Source organism: Siphateles boraxobius, unplaced genomic scaffold (assembly GCF_051911475.1).
Source record: "Siphateles boraxobius isolate OS27281-9 unplaced genomic scaffold, OSU_SipBor_1 48, whole genome shotgun sequence".
Lineage (NCBI taxonomy): Eukaryota > Metazoa > Chordata > Actinopteri > Cypriniformes > Leuciscidae > Siphateles > Siphateles boraxobius.
The window spans coordinates 7057470-7073370 of record NW_027509119.1 but is presented as its reverse complement, the minus strand read 5'-3'; the positions used below and the strand labels follow the sequence as shown (position 1 = coordinate 7073370).

Sequence of the window (15901 nt, the reverse complement as noted above, 5' to 3'; positions counted from 1 at the left end):
GGGGGATGGCGAATGATATTGAAGTGTATAGCCCTTCTTTATTGTGCTCAGCACCCATTCTGAAATCCCTGGGATAGTTTCCCACGCAGCTATGTGAGCCGCTAGGGGGCGAATGGCCTCGGGGTTCAGATCGCCGCCATTTGCGGGGCTTGTGAAACTGAACCGGAGCCGAAAGCGCGGCGCGCGAAGTGCTTCTGTGTAGGGGTGAACACTGGGGCGTGGGCTTTTTCACTACACTTAAAACACAGACGGCGTGAGCTGGACCAGACATTATACTCTTTTTTTAGATTTCTCTAGGTCGCCGTGAAAACGGCGTTTGTGTGCAGGCGAGAGGGTGAACAAACCGACTCGTTGGCTGCTAAATGAACCACTGCAGTAGCCTGTTTGAAGGGGACTGACAGGGAAATAAACTTTGACGGCGGTCCGGCCACAGCGGGACACGCGCGTCTTTTCTCTCTCTTTGTTAGGAGGGCTTCGCGTGCTCAGACTGCAGCGTGATCTTCTGCTGAGGCCCTCTGGGGGGCGGCGGTCTGTGACGGCTGTCTGAGCGCGACCTAGGGCGGCCGCCCTGACGTCGCTGCGAAGGCTGAGGCTGTGCTGGACGCTGGCTCGCACAGGAGGCTGGCTTTGTCTATCGAGAGAGCGGCCTGTAGCGGAGCTCGAGCGTTACGGCAGGAAGAGGTTCATGGCCTGCATGGTCTTCTGTACCTCAGAAAAATGGTCAACGATCCCGTTCACCGCTGGGCCGAAGAGACCAGTGGGGGAGAGTGGTGCGTTCAGGAAGGTGGCTCGCTCAGTTTCCTTCATATCCGCGAGCGTCAACCAGAGGTTCCTCTCTGTTACAGTCAACTCGGCCATGGCTCGTCCAATGGCTTGAGCTGCGGTTTTAGTGGCGCGGAGAGAGAGATCCGTTGCACTTTTCAGGTCTGTAACCGCAGCTGGATCCCGGCCCTTCTCATACCATTCACGGAGGAGGTCGGCTTGCAGGATCTGTAGCACAGCCATGGAGTGCAGAGCAGACGTGGCCTGGCCGGAGGCGGCATATGCGCGGCCGACCAAGGCGGAAGTGGCTCTGCAGGCTTTTGATGGGAGGGCTGACCATGACCGCCATCTCGTGGATATGTCGCCGGATAGCGTAGCTCGCACTGATGGCTGAAGGTGGCGAAGACGGCCGGCTTCCTCAGCGCTGTCCTAAGCTGGCTGTTCACTGTTCGACGGCGGCGGTGGCTTCTCTCAGATCCAGCGATGCGAAGAGCTCGCTGAAGAGACGAAAAATCAGGGAAGGCAGCCTACAGCCCCTACTTTTATACGCTAAGTCACGCCCATTCCGGCGGGCTGTGACGCTGTGACGCTATGAGGCAAATATGTAAAGCGCTTTGGTGGCCATTCGGTCTGTGAAAGCGCTATATAAATGCAGTCCATTTACCATTTTTACCATTTTGTGGCAAGCTTTATGCTTTAGCTAACTAATCAAATATCGTGACTCATCCCTATTTTGTACCAGGCCATTTATGGCTTTTCATATTGTTCAATAAAAGTTCTTGGTAAAAAAGAAAAGAAGCTACTGTGCCTAATATTACATACTGTATATTATTGTATACAGCGCGAAAGGTTTATGCGCAAGTCTTCTTCTCTGTTTTTAGTGTATCTGTGTCAGAAATACAGCGCCTCATACTGGCCTGGCACGTATACTACATCGGTTTGAGTCGGTTTCAGTGGTTTCGTGTGTACGCAAATATTTCTTGAGACAGCGCCGTGTTTACGGAATTTTTTTTTAGAACGAGGAAAAAAAAGCTCTGGCTTCGTGGGGACGTGGCCTTAGTATGATATCATCAATTCTCTAAATAGTAAATGAGCTTCATTTCCTTCACAGTTCTTGCTGATTGGAGGAGACAGGCATCCTTTGAGTGTTTCTATTTGGTGCGCTGCTGCCCCTCTAAATGGAATGAGGGCTTCCACGTGATCTAAAATGGTCTCCTACACTTATCCTAATTGCTTCACCCTGACAACAAACAGCTACAAAGTCACTGCCACCTATACTTGTGCAATAGTGTCCAGATTTGCTGTTGAGGGGTTTAATTTCCAGCAGATATTTTGGCAATGGGAATGGTGGTAAACAGATTTTTTTTAAATCACTTAAATCTTGTGTCTGAATATGCATACTTGCTAGAAGTACTGCAAATGTCCATATAGTATTGATTTAAAAAATACCACACAACTTGCAGCTTCAAGGCCAAAACCATGTCTTGAACATTGGAGGGGGGACTCTAGGTAGTTGGTAAATAATAAAAAAACTATTTGCAAAATATATTTGCATTAAAATATGCACATGTACTTTTATTTGAATGCCTGCCGAAAACGTAAAACTTGTCTCTTACACTAAAATTTCATGAGTCGCGTAAATGCATATTTTCAATTCAAAACAGCCATATTTAAAGGAGTGGTATAAAGCCCTTTTCACAAGATGTAAAATAAGTCTCTGATTTACCCAGAGTGTGTTTAAGTTTTAGCTCAAAATACCCCACAGATATTTTTATATTGCACTTTTTGAGGGTGAGCAAAAATGCACCGTTTTTGTGTCTGTCCCTTTAAATGCAAATGAGCTGCTGTTCCCAGCACAGGGGGCGGAGCTACAACAGCTTGTCTCCTGAAAACTTTGAAACTTTTTTGCCTTTTCTGTTCAAACCGGAGTCAGACAAAGATGGAGAGACTCAAGAAGTGACAACATGTATACATCATTTCTGAATGGTTAGTTGATGAATTTATGTAGCTTATGTGTAGTTATCTTTAGTCGTTGATTAGCATATTCTATCATGATAATCTATAATTCGCATTCCAGGGGGCGGGTTTATGTAAATTTTAGGGTTTGTGATGTCACTAACCCGCGGAGGAATGTAATGTAGTCCCATACCAGCCGTTTGTTGTAGTCCTTAAAAACCAATTTCTTTAAAATGCTTTGAACTTTGAGTGTTGTAACATTGCAGATGTTGTTTATGCTCAAACAGCAACATTACACACTAACTAAAGTTAAAAAAGGGAAATTGTAATCAACCACCCCTTTAAGGAAAAAAGTCAAGTAGTTTGCATCACTGGATGTTACTGTCAATCGTTTGACATTTCTATAGCAAAGCATTTGTATTAAATGTTTCGCTTCTTACCTTACTCTTTCAACGTTAAACTGACCTTCAAGGACGCTGGAAGCTGATTTGATATGACCACTATAATAGAATTTATGTTAGACTTTATACTCTTCATTTTTCTCCATTAGCCTTCAGAGAGCAGAAAAGGGCAGGTTATTCGTTTTTACATAAACAATGATTACAAAAGCAGATTCTTGATTAATAAAGACTTTTTCACATTATTCCTTGTATCCTACAATACTATGCCCTCAAAATTTGTACCACAATGCATGATTTGTACGCTAATACAAGTTAGCATCACATAAACAGCTCCATGGTACAGGATTGCACCATTTCCTTCTTTATAGAACTTATAAGAAAAGAGCTGAATTGATCTCATCTTCTGCAACTCTATGATGGTGCTGCAGCAGATCAACAGAAGTTGCTGAGCCAGCACCGAGATTCACAGCGGATGTTCCCACATCCCAACAAAAGAAAGTTCACTGCGCATATGCTGCTGCTTTTATGTGGGCTGTTTACCATAGCCATATTCAAATTAATATTCTACTCATACTTAATGTTAGATGTATACAACTGAAATATTTTCAACAAATATAATTGTATAATGCAACCATTCGGTTACTAAGCAGCTTTTCAGAGAAATTTGCCAAAAAAACCTTCAGTGAGCAATCTAAAAGCAACAGTGGTGAGAAACTATAGAGTAAAATACTGTTTCAGATAAAACACTTTTGCATATGCTTTATTTAGAAAGCAAATCAAATAAAACCAGTGATATCAAACTGTTTTAAAAATCATTGCATTAGGCTTTTTTTAATTAATAGATATTCGGAAGAGTCTATTTGCTTTAAGTGTAAATAGTTACGCTATTTGTATATTTAGTGCAACTGCAAATAGTGTCGGACCCTATTTGCACCTCAGTATTGTAGTACATTATAAACACAATATGCAATAACAACATGTAAATGATTATATTTATTAAAATCATTAAATGGATGCAGACTTATTGGGACGAAAGCCCTCCCTACACCTAACCCTACCCAACACTTAATTGCTACTATTAAATAACCATTGGTTATTTCCACTTTTTAAATATTTTCTTCATTTTTTTTATTATTTTATTTTACGATCTGAAACACAATTTCAATTTTCTAACTTTAGCTGGTGTGAAATGTTGCTGTTTGAGCATAAACAACATCTGCAAAGTTACGATGCTCAAAGTTCAAAGTAGGGATGGGACGATTACCGGTTTCACTATAAACCACGATAAAATGTACTGACGGTTAGTAATATCGTTTAGAATTCAATTATCATTAAAACCGTGTTTGATTATCGCGATTTTAATAACTCACTATAAATCCTCTCCAGCCAGCAACAGTCTGACGCAGGCGCGCAATGTTGGGTTTTTTTTTTATTCGAGAAGGAATGGCGGAAGGCAGTGACCGTGTTCGGGAGATTTTTCAGCCTTTTAAGAGGACCAAATCTGAGGTGTGGTCGTATTTTGGCATTTACAAAAATCCTGAGGGAAACTTAATCGAGCATGGTCACTGTCGGCAGAACATGCACAAAAAAAGTCGCAGTGATAGAGGTAAACACTTCAAATCTGCCGAGTCGTCTTGTGTGACCATCATCCACTGTTGTAGCGAACGCATGGCAAGTTAACTTTGATCTCAATACTAAAACTACGTCTGGGAAATAATTGGGCACAAAATGTTGTTTTGAGTTGACATATTTTATCTCACTCACTTGAAATAAACTTGAAGCTTTCGCTAAGAAAAGTTTGCAGCAAGTGGCTTTGAGCCAAAGTCGAACTAATAAGTTCAAACAAGACTATTAAGAGTGACATTTAAGAGATAATAATGTATATTCATTGTACGATTTTTTTTTTACCACATAATTATTGAATAGAGATTGTCTCTATTCTTAGCTGTTAAATCCATTTAGCGTACAAAACTCGTCCAGACAATATGATCACAACAATATTATCAAATTCTGTAAACAATAAATCAACTCTGATTTCATTTTCAATACAATCAAAAACGGAGACGCAGGATGACAAGTTGTATTTGAATGAAATGAGAACGCGCGTCCGTTGTGATACAAGGATGTGCGCTGTTATAATATGTTGCTATTGACGACGGTCATCATAAGGAAGAAAATCAAAATGCCACAGAATAGAATCTTGCTTCAAAAAGTGCATAGAGCTGCTTGTTTTATTTGTTGTTTGTTGATTCTCAAATATTAAACTTGTTGAAATGTTTTCAGTGTGAGCATCAGTTCTTTTTTAACAGTTTCATCTTGTTTTAACAAAACCGTGATAATATTGATAATCACGATAATTTCGGTCACTATAATCGTGATATGAAATTTTCATACCGTCCCATCCCTAGTTCAAACCAAAGGGAGATATTTGCTTTTAAAGAAAAGGACTACAACAAACGGCTGGTAGGGACTACACGACATTCCTCCCGGGTTAGTGACATCAGCAACCCTAAAATTTACATAAACCCGCCCCCGGAACACGCAGTCCATGTTGAGAAGAGGAAAAGTTGTTGTATAAGAGTACATTTGTGAGTCAGCTCAAACTTTAGCATTCTTCTTTTCTCATGCAATAAAAAGTCACTCTGTGTGCATCTCACAACAGTTCCTATACGAGCAATTTATAGATTATCATGACAGAATATGCTAATTGAAGATAGTTAACTCCACATCAGCAACAAATTCATCAACTCACTATTCAGAGACGTCCTGTTGCATTCTACATGTTGTCACTTCTTCTTGAGTCTCTCCATCTTTGTCTGACTCTGTTTTAACATTAAAGGCAGAACAGTTTCTGTCATTTTAGGGTCTGCGTGAGGTAATCGCTCTGCTAACACACAAGAGCTCTTGAAACCCCGCCTTCTGAGGCAGCTCATTTGCATTTAAAGGGCAAGGCACAAAACGGTGCGTTTTTGCTAACCCTCAAAAAGTGACAACTTTAATATGCTATATAAAAATATCTGTGGGGTATTTTGTGCTAAAACTTCACACACACACTCTGGGGACATCAGATTTATTTTACATCTTGTGAAAAGAGCATTTTACCACCCCTTTAAAAAGGAGAAGAATGAGTTCGGAAAAAGGAGGATTCGAAATCGGGTCGATCATGTAAAAAGTTATTCTCCCCACCACTGCTCCTGGGTTTCTTTAGTAATTTTGTCTGGCCCAACAGACTCTGGGTGGAGTTAGTGTACTTGCCATACCCTTTGCCAACAAGGCAGGCTATTTGCACTTGAGTAACTCTGTACATATCTGAGGGCAAATATTTTGCAAAACCTCCTGCTGAAAACACCTGAATTAAGGCCCAGTCACAACAATGATGATAACGATAAAGATGTTCTAAAAATAGTTTTAAATCTTATTCTTAACCCCAACTATAACGATAACAGCACAGAGAAACGATATTGTTGGAATCCCTTTCAGAATGATTTTTTCATCTGATGAAAGATTAAAATATTGACAGTCAATCATAATCCATCCTGCTTTAAAAGAGTTTGAACATTTTAAGCGACAGACGACAAAACTGCAGCCCGCTTATAATAAACAGAACAATATGTAGTTATAGTTAATTATCATTCTTGATGTAAATGAGCCTTTAGACTAAGCCATGACCCCTTGTTTTGTTTATTGTTTCAAAATCATACAAAAATGACCACAATGATTAATCAGAATTAGATATCTATTATCACATATTTTTCTAACATATTTCACCAATAAAATTCCCATACATGCCCCTGAGCTGTACAGTAAACAGCCCACAAAAATGCAGCATGTCATTTTTTGGGGTGCAGGAACATATGCTGCAAACTTTGGCACATTCCTTACATATCTTGCCTCTGAGGTTTGTCCAAATTAACCACTATAAATGTAATCGTCATGAATCATATATGAGCAGAGCAGAATGGAGTGCTCATGTGTGGGTTTTTCTCTCACAGTAACAGCTATATTTCCTCAACTACTTACTCAACAACACCTTAATGTTCCACAAAGCACAAAAAGCAATTAAAAGATGATTTATGCTTTTTTTTTTAGCAACATCTGATTTTTTTAAGTCAATCATAAAACCAAAACAAACAGTGATGCTTTAGATAGTAAATAGGCTTTGACGCTTTATTTTACAACAATGAAGTTTTAACATTTAACAAACACTTTTATAAACCATATACAAAATTATTTACACATCAAAAACTTTTAGTAATTAATCATTCTTTCTGGGTTTATAACACTCCCAGGTCAATAACATCTCTTTATATGCACCCTCCACCACAGGATGTATTTTCCCAATTTAAATTCATAATTCTGTAACAAGTGCTTATGCTAAAACGATTTTTAAAATCCAGATTTACAGTTATGCTATTACAACGCAATCAAAAAGATCCATAAAGCTTCACCCTTGAAGCACAACCACTATATTCAGCATTCACTCCAGCTCCATATGGTTTATTTACAGTTTGGTAATGCTGGCTGTACAATGTTCCTCATGTCTGACCCTGACCAAAAAGCCAACTTACTTGAACATAAAAATTAATGTTTGCTTCAGAGATGCAATGGAAATGTCATGAAACAGAAAAGGTTAAAGCCAAAAGGCATATTTGATCTGACCTTTACGTTACGTACCTGGCTAATTACTTCCCCCTTCTGCATAAACTGCATAACTGAGATTTAAAGGTTAAACTTCCACAACTGCTTAATATTGGGTTTACGAATAGATAAGGAAATGTGCGCAAATGTTTCAAAGGCTCTTGTATGTTTAACCTGAAATGGCAAACAAAGACGCACAACCGTTTCATTTAAGAAACAAGACTTCAATGAGGCTAAGAAACCAGGTCTGATGTAACATGAGAAGGTGCCATCAAGAAGTTAAAAGGCACAAATAGCATTCATCTTAAAAGAGCATGAAGCTTTGGATATATGAGCGTTTCCGAATGCTAACTTGTGATTAAAAAGACACTTATTGGGGAAAACTCTGTCCGAGCCTGTTAATAACATATCAGTTGCACTCATGACGTCTTCAACTTGATCAGAGCTTTTAAAACTTCATCAGATCACAAGAATAAAAGGATTCTCAAGCCGGCTCTGGTTCACGCATGTTGGTCTGATGTGGCATGTGCATTAGCAGAGTGAAGGTGGACGACACGCTGGAAAACCGCTCATGGAGAGAGTTGTTACCGTTCCATCCAGGAATCACAGAGGATTCTACAGAGTTGAAGCAACAAGAATCACTGTCAGAACCTGGACAAAGTCCAAGACATAGTCTCTGAAGAACCAGATGGAATTTCCTTCTAAAGCTATGGTTGATCCAGAAGTAGAAGATACAATTGAGGAAGCCATTGGAGGTTGGTAACCACACAGCAATGAACTCAATCCATTCTGGGACACCACTGCCTGAAATCGCTGTGAACAAGGGAAAATGCTTTAGGACTTATTTTTGCTTTTGATAAGTTAGCATCATGGTAACTATGGTCCCGTTTACTTCAGGTATTAAGATGCGTTTTGGTCGATCGGATCACAAGTGGACGACGCTAAATACAGGTGTGAACGGGTTTTAAAACGCTTTTGAGTTTGTCCATTTTCGACCACTTCCAGAGGTAGTCGAAAATGCATTTGACCGAATTGCTTTCATTGTGTAAACACTCATGTGGTCGAATGTGTTCAAATAGCCACAAAAGACAGTCTACTCTGACTACTGAATGCTTAAACATTATGGGAAGCGCTCTAGCCAAACTGGATTTAAACTTTGGCTGGAGACCCAAGTTTGGTTTGAAGATGAAAACCGTGCCAAGCACAATGTTCTCTCACCATTTCTGATTTCTAACACACACTCAGTGTTCGGCTGGTCTTGTGACTGTCAGAGCAGAAATGAAAGATGATGCTCTCCGTATGTTTTTCTGTTCTCTCCGGTCGGGTTCAAATGTAAATTGCGTGAGCTTATTTCATCCATTAGAACAAAAGATCTCAAAAAGTAATTTACTCATACAGTCATACATTTACCTGCCCATAGATCCTCCCCTTGAAGAAATCAGGACAGAAGTGGTTGAAATTGGACAAAAGAGACGGATAAAAAAAAAAACGGCAATCCGATCGACCAAAACGCATCCTAATACCAGGTGTAAACAGGGCCCATGACATTTACAAAGCAGTATCTAATCCAAATAGTCAATGTAAGAAATGTCTGACCTCAAGGTTAGATTAAAAAGGACAATTTAATAATTTATTGTCATTTGCTAAATTTATTGTCATTCCAAACCTACAGGGCTTACACGAGAAAGCAAACTGATATGTTCGCCGACAGAAACAAACAAATCAGAAATGCACTTGATGTAAGTTTTTTTTTTCCTCACTAACACATAGATTTTGCTTTTTGGATTAGATAAGTGTTCTAAAATAGGCAAATAAAGTGTCAGAGTAAACTTAAAATAAACATGAGTGTGTAATTTCAATGCTCTGTCCTTTGTGTTGGTATTTAAAGATAGCCATCTGTAAGCATGACTGTTTGGATTTATATGAAATGGTAACACTTTACAATAAGAGTCCATTTGTAATATTAACTAAGGTTAATAAAAGTATTGTTCAATAATTTCAACATGTACTAATAGATTTTTACATTTTAAAATGTTCCCTCTTGACATTAGTTAATGCACTATGAACTAACAAATAATGATCAAGGTATAATTAATAATTTTTCATCTTTAATAAAGTTCAGCACTATTTTATGTGTTATGTTTGTTTTCATTCAGTATCCATTTTAAAAACTATCAGTTGGTTAATCTGTAATCGGCCAACCGATTATCGGTTATTATAGTTATCGGTGAAATCCACTATCGGTCAGCCTCTATGCAAACGTTTTTTGCGAAGAAACGCAAAAGTTTTGCGAGCGAATGCAAAGTTTCTCGGGGGAACGCAAAACTTTTGCAAGAGAACGCAAAAGCATTGACATATGATTATCTTTCCTCCCATATCTTTTTTTCCCCACCACCATGTCCCCTTGGGACATGTACTACAGTCTATTTTCTAAACGCAAGTAAAAAAAAAATTTAAATACTTCAGTACAATTGAATTTGGAAATTTTACTCCATTTAACTCAACGTTTTTGGCTACTTTAACTATTTACCAAGTAAAACTGGCACACTGCCAACAGTATATTTGGCTCAATACAATATATTTACAGGTCCTTCTCAAAATATTTGCATATTGTGATAAAGTTCATTATTTTCCATAATGTAATGATAAAAATTTAACTTTCATATATTTTAGATTCATTGCACACCAACTGAAATATTTCAGGTCTTTTATTGTTTTGATACTGATGATTTTGGCATACAGCTCATGAAAACCCAAAATTCCTATCTTAAAAAATTTGCATATCATGAAAAGGGTCTCTAACCGAGCTATTAACCTAATCATCTGAATCAACTAATTAACGCTAAACACCTGCAAAAGATTCCTGAGGCTTTTAAAAACTCCCAGCCTGTTTCATTACTCAAAACCGCAATCATGGGTAAGACTGCCGACCTGACTGCTGTCCAGAAGGCCATCATTGACACCCTCAAGCAAGAGGGTAAGACACAGAAAGAAATTTTCAGTGGGAAGTGGGAAGTCAGTGGGAAGGAAAAAGTGTGGCAAAAAACACTGCACAACGAGAAGAGGTGACCGGACCCTGAGGAAGATTGTGGAGAAGGACCGATTCCAGACCTTGGAGGACCTGCGGAAGCAGTGGACTGAGTCTGGAGTAGAAACATCCAGAGCCACCGTGCACAGGCATGTGCAGGAAATGGGTTACAGGTGCTGCATTCCCCAGGTCAAGCCACTTTTGAACCAGAAACAGCGGCAGAAGCGCCTGACCTGGGCAACAGAGAAGCAGCACTGGACTGTTGCTCAGTGGTCCAAAGTACTTTTTTCAGATGAAAGCTAATTTTGCATATCATTCGGAAATCAAGGTGCCAGTGTCTGGAGGAAGACTGGGGAGAAGGAAATGCCAAAATGCCTGAAGTCCAGTGTCAAGTACCCACAGTCAGTGATGGTCTGGGGTGCCATGTCAGCTGCTGCTGTTGGTCCACTGTGTTTATCAAGGGCAGGGTCAATGCAGCTAGCTATCAGGAGATTTGGGAGCACTTCATGCTTCCATCTGCTGAAAAGCTTTATGGAGATGAAGATTTCATTTTTCAGCATGACCTGGCACCTGCTCACAGTGCCAAAACCACTGGTAAATGGTTTACTGACCATGGTATTACTGTGCTCAATTGGCCTGCCAACTCTCCTGACCTGAACCCCATAGAGAATCTGTTGGATATTGTGAAGAGAAAGTTGAGAGACGCAAGAGCCAACACTCTGGATGAGCTTAAGGCCACTATCGAAGCATCCTGGGCCTCCATAACACCTCAGCAGTGCCACAGGCTGATTGCCTCCATGCCACGCCGCATTGAAGCAGTCATTTCTGCAAAAGGATTCCCGACCAAGTATTGAGTGCATAACTGAACAATTATTTGAAGGTTGACTTTTTTTGTATTAAAACACTTATTTTATTGGTCGGATGAAATATGCTAATTTTTTGAGATAGGAATTTTTTGGTTTTCATGAGCTGTATGCCAAAATCATCAGTATTAAAACAATAAAAGACCTGAAATATTTCAGTTGGTGTGCAATGATTCTAAAATATATGAAAGTTTTTATCATTACATTATGGAAAATAATGAACTTTATCACAATATGCTAATTCTTTGAGAAGGACCTGTATATTTGAGTTTGCACCCCTTAAGTTATTTACCAGAAAGCTCAAGCTGCTCTATTCCACACAAACAAAATAAACGGTAACCAAGTGCTGTCAAACAAGTGCCATAAAAGTGGGCAATTTAAATGCTATGTAGGGGAGCTCCAGTCTCCTGTCTTGTCTTTCATTCCAGCTCTCCTAGATCTCTGTGATTATCTCTTCATGTCTGCTGAAAACAGCAGCTGCAGTAAGCTAAGGTCATTGCATGCATCAGTTTTTTAACATTTATTTTCCCCTCTCAAGTCAGTGATGGAGCAGCCATAGGCACCATAGCCATAAATACATTTAAAAAGCATGGTAACTGCACAACAAGGTTTAATTAGTTTGTTAACATGACTAAACAATGAAAAATACTTCTAACCCTTCATTAAATTAGGTTAATTTGAACATTTACTTATACCTTAAAAATCATAAAATGCATTATTAAAATATAACTCTGTTAAAGGGTTAGTTCACCCAAAAATGAAAATGATCCCATAATTTACTGACCCTCAAACCATCCTATAGGTGAATATGACTTTCTTGTTTCAGCCAAACACAATTTGCCTTATATATTTACAATTTGCGTTTATTTGACGTTATAAATATCCTAGCTCTTCCAAGCTTTATAAGTGAATGGTACCTTAGATTTTGAAGCCCAAAAAAGAACATCCATCCATCATAAAAGTAATCCGTACGGCTCCAGGGGGTTAATAGAGGCATTCTGAAGTGAAGCGATATGTTTTTGTATGAAAAATAGCTATATTTCTAACTTTACCAACTATAAATCACTGGCTTCCGGTAATGGCCATACTTGAGTCGAGTTCCGGCGGAAGAGTTGCTTCTTGGCCTAAAGAAGAAAGTCATATTCACCTGGGATGACTTTATGGGAACATTTTTGGGTGAACTAAACCTTTAATATTATTTAATGGCCCTGAGTTAACATGAACTAAAATGAAAAAGTTGTATTTTTAACTAATGAACAAAACAACGATTAATACCGTAACATGCTCATTGTTAGTAATTGGGACATTATTGTAAAGAGTAGCAAAGCAACTAAATACACCACCGCTTTAAAATAAAGCCAATCATTTAAGTATGAATGTATGAATGAAAGTTCATCAACACTGTGCCTAAAGATAAAATGCATAAGAGTAAAAAACAAAACAAAAATACAATTTACCGGTTTGGATGAAAGGCACACTTAAAAGTTGTTTCAAACCTGTAGGAGTTTTTTTTCTTCTGTTGAAAACAAAAGAAGATATTTTGATTTATGTTGGTAACCAGACAGTTGACGGTAGCATTGACTTCCATAGTAGGAAAAAAAAATGCTATAGAAGTCAACGGGTGCCATAACTGTCTGGTTACCAACATTCTTCAAAATTCTTCTTTTGTGTTCAACAGAAGAAAGAAACTCATACAGGTTTGGAACAACTTGAGGTGAGTAAATGACAATATTATCATTTGTGGGTGAACTATCAATTTAAGTGGCTGTGAGAGTAGGCCTATTTAAGACAAAAATATAGTGTTTTTATATTGTTTGTAACATTTGATCAACGTTTACTTCCATTCGATGTATAAAAAAAATAAAAAAGAGCCGCTTGGATATTCTGCTAAACATCTGCTTTTGTGTTTGGAACAACAGGAGAATGAACAAATGATAATCAATAAAGATCTCACCATTGTAAAGCATGATGACCATGCAGGGCGTCCAGCAGGTGTAGTAAACGGTCATGACTGGTACTAGAACGCGTAAGGCGACTTTAGGCCTGTATCCTCCACCCCAGCTGTGTCTTCTCAACTTTACCCTCTGTCTCTTGGCTGCTATCCACAGTCTGAGGTTACAGAAGGTCATGATGGCCGAGCACGGGAAGAAGATGAAGCACGTCAGCGTGAGGGAGTACGTGACGTTGCTGGAGTACATGGGGTTGCAGACGAGAGAAGCTCTGGAGAAGTGCACTTCAATGATGCCCGCTGGGTACGAGATGGGAACGAGGAGGAGAGGAGGGAAAATCCACGCGAACGAGATTAAAAGCAGAGCTCTTCTCCTGGTCAACACGGTGGAGTATTTCAGAGGGTAAAACACCGCGATGTATCTTTCCAGACTGATGGTTGCGAGCGTGTACATGCAGGTGGAATAAATAGTTGCGTTGAAAAATGCCACGACGTGACAGAAGTGATCCGGGCCCTTGTTATATTCCTTCATGAAACTCACGCACAGATTTAGCGGCATGATTAGCAGTCCAAACGCCGAGTCCGCTCCCGTTAACGACAAAAGAAAGTAGCGAGAGTTTCTCGACCACCCCGAAACTGCTGAAGCTATGACCATCACAACAGCAATGTTTCCCAACGTTATCATCACTCCCAACACTGATATAATTCCTATTTTAATGGGGCGGTGAGCCTCTAGTGTCCTCTGTAGATCCGTGACATTCAAGTCCACATCAGTTAATGGGATGGAGACGTTAATGTCGGACATCATGGCGCATTAATCAATGACCCATGGTGGTTTGAAAAATCCTTATTTTTCAAACGTTACAAACAGGTTTAACAAAGATCAACTGTAGCCTAAGCAAAAAAAAAAAAAAAAAATCTACATAGCAGACGCTGCCTCCAGGAAAGATGAACACCTGTAGCAAATCAAGCTCAGTCACGTGATGCCACCCTGATGATAGGCTTGTTCGACTTCAACCGGTTCAAGTCGAACAAGCCTGTTAATTATCACATCCTTACAGGTGGCCGGCTTCTGAACGGAGTAATACCAGTCCTGTTTTTAAAGTCCCCATGAAATCAAAATGTTTTTATTTTGTGGCTTTTAGCATGAATGTTAGTCTTACTTTTATCTGCCAGCGTGCTTCAAAAACAATGACAAAATTCGATTTTCTGTCCAATCAAATGCTCTCCAGAATCTACAGCATCCCGCCCCAAAATAAAGCTGCAGCTAAAATCGATTAGGCTACTTTTTCACACAATTTTCACACAGACTACTTTTCACCACTTTTTTCTATGGTGAACGGCACATAGTGCATTATATAGGGGATAGGGAACGATTCATACAGTGTAAATATGCCTTTCATTGGGGCAAATGATGTCTGGTTTCAAGTTAGTGACACACAAACCGCCACAGCATGCACACAGTCTGCTCCGGTTGAACTGTGATATAAACAAAATGCTATTAGCTATTTTAAAAAGGGAGTGTAGCTGTTTTTTTACTTGTTTTTATTCACGGGAGGGCTCTTTATGAAACTGTTGGGGAAATAGTGCAAATTGTTGTTGGTGAGTATATGAAACTGTATCACTCACCAGTTGACCAGTAACATTTTAATGAATTCTCACATGTATGAACAAACATGAACGACGCTCTGGACAGGTGACAGGCCAGCGCTGCATCGTCAAAAAGTTTAAGCCTTGACAAGATAGAAGACGGGAAAGGGATCTCATTTCGTTACTTGAGCGCTGTGTGAAAAGTTCTGTGTGCGCAAACATCCAAAGTGTACGCCTAGAAAGCCGCGTCTCAGCGCGGCAATTACTAAACTGAGCTGTCTTTCACGTCTTGTGCTTGAGCGGACAAATTCACACAAAATTATGTAAAAAAATAGTGAGTATTCTAGTAAGCATAGACGGTTATGTGTTAAGTGAATGTAAACAGTTGAGAAAGGAAACGCGTGCAGATATGTGCATTCGCTGTTAAAGTGACAGCAGCCTAATATTCCTGCTGTTGTGTTTTTAATGTTAATCAAACAACAAAGGACAAAAAAAATCACTCTTTTAGGATTAATTAATAAGGATGTTTAATTTAAATACAGTAAAGACTATGCAGTTATTTTAGAATGCTTACTTTATTAAAATAACTGGGCGTCCAAGTGGTAAAAATGACCTGAAAGGGGGTGTTCATGACCAATTTTTATCTAGGAAACTTTTTTAAGATAACTCTTATAGTTGATAAATTGGGCATACTGAGAAGGAAAATTATAGGGTC

At 39.3% G+C, this 15901-nt stretch overlaps 1 protein-coding gene across 1 annotated transcript; it reads right to left on the bottom strand.

Moving 5' to 3' along the window:
• Positions 1 to 7259: 7259 nt before the first annotated feature.
• On the bottom strand, positions 7260 to 14590 carry LOC143710702 (adenosine receptor A2b). Its single transcript, XM_077201789.1, has 2 exons — positions 13603 to 14590; positions 7260 to 8570 (listed from the first exon to the last, which is right to left on the bottom strand). The coding sequence occupies exons 1-2, from the start codon at positions 14402 to 14404 to the stop codon at positions 8242 to 8244; spliced, it is 1131 nt and encodes a 376-aa protein (XP_077057904.1). The 5' UTR covers positions 14405 to 14590; the 3' UTR covers positions 7260 to 8241.
• Between the last annotated feature and the right edge of the window lie 1311 nt (positions 14591 to 15901).

Coding starts and splice junctions, on each gene's coding strand:
- LOC143710702 (XM_077201789.1), bottom strand. CDS start 14,404: ATGATGTCCGACATTAACGTCTCCATCCCATTAACTGATGTGGACTTG. Junction 8,571..13,602: donor GGTCATCATGCTTTACAATG/GTGAGATCTTTA, acceptor CCTTGTTCACAG/CGATTTCAGGCAGTGGTGTC.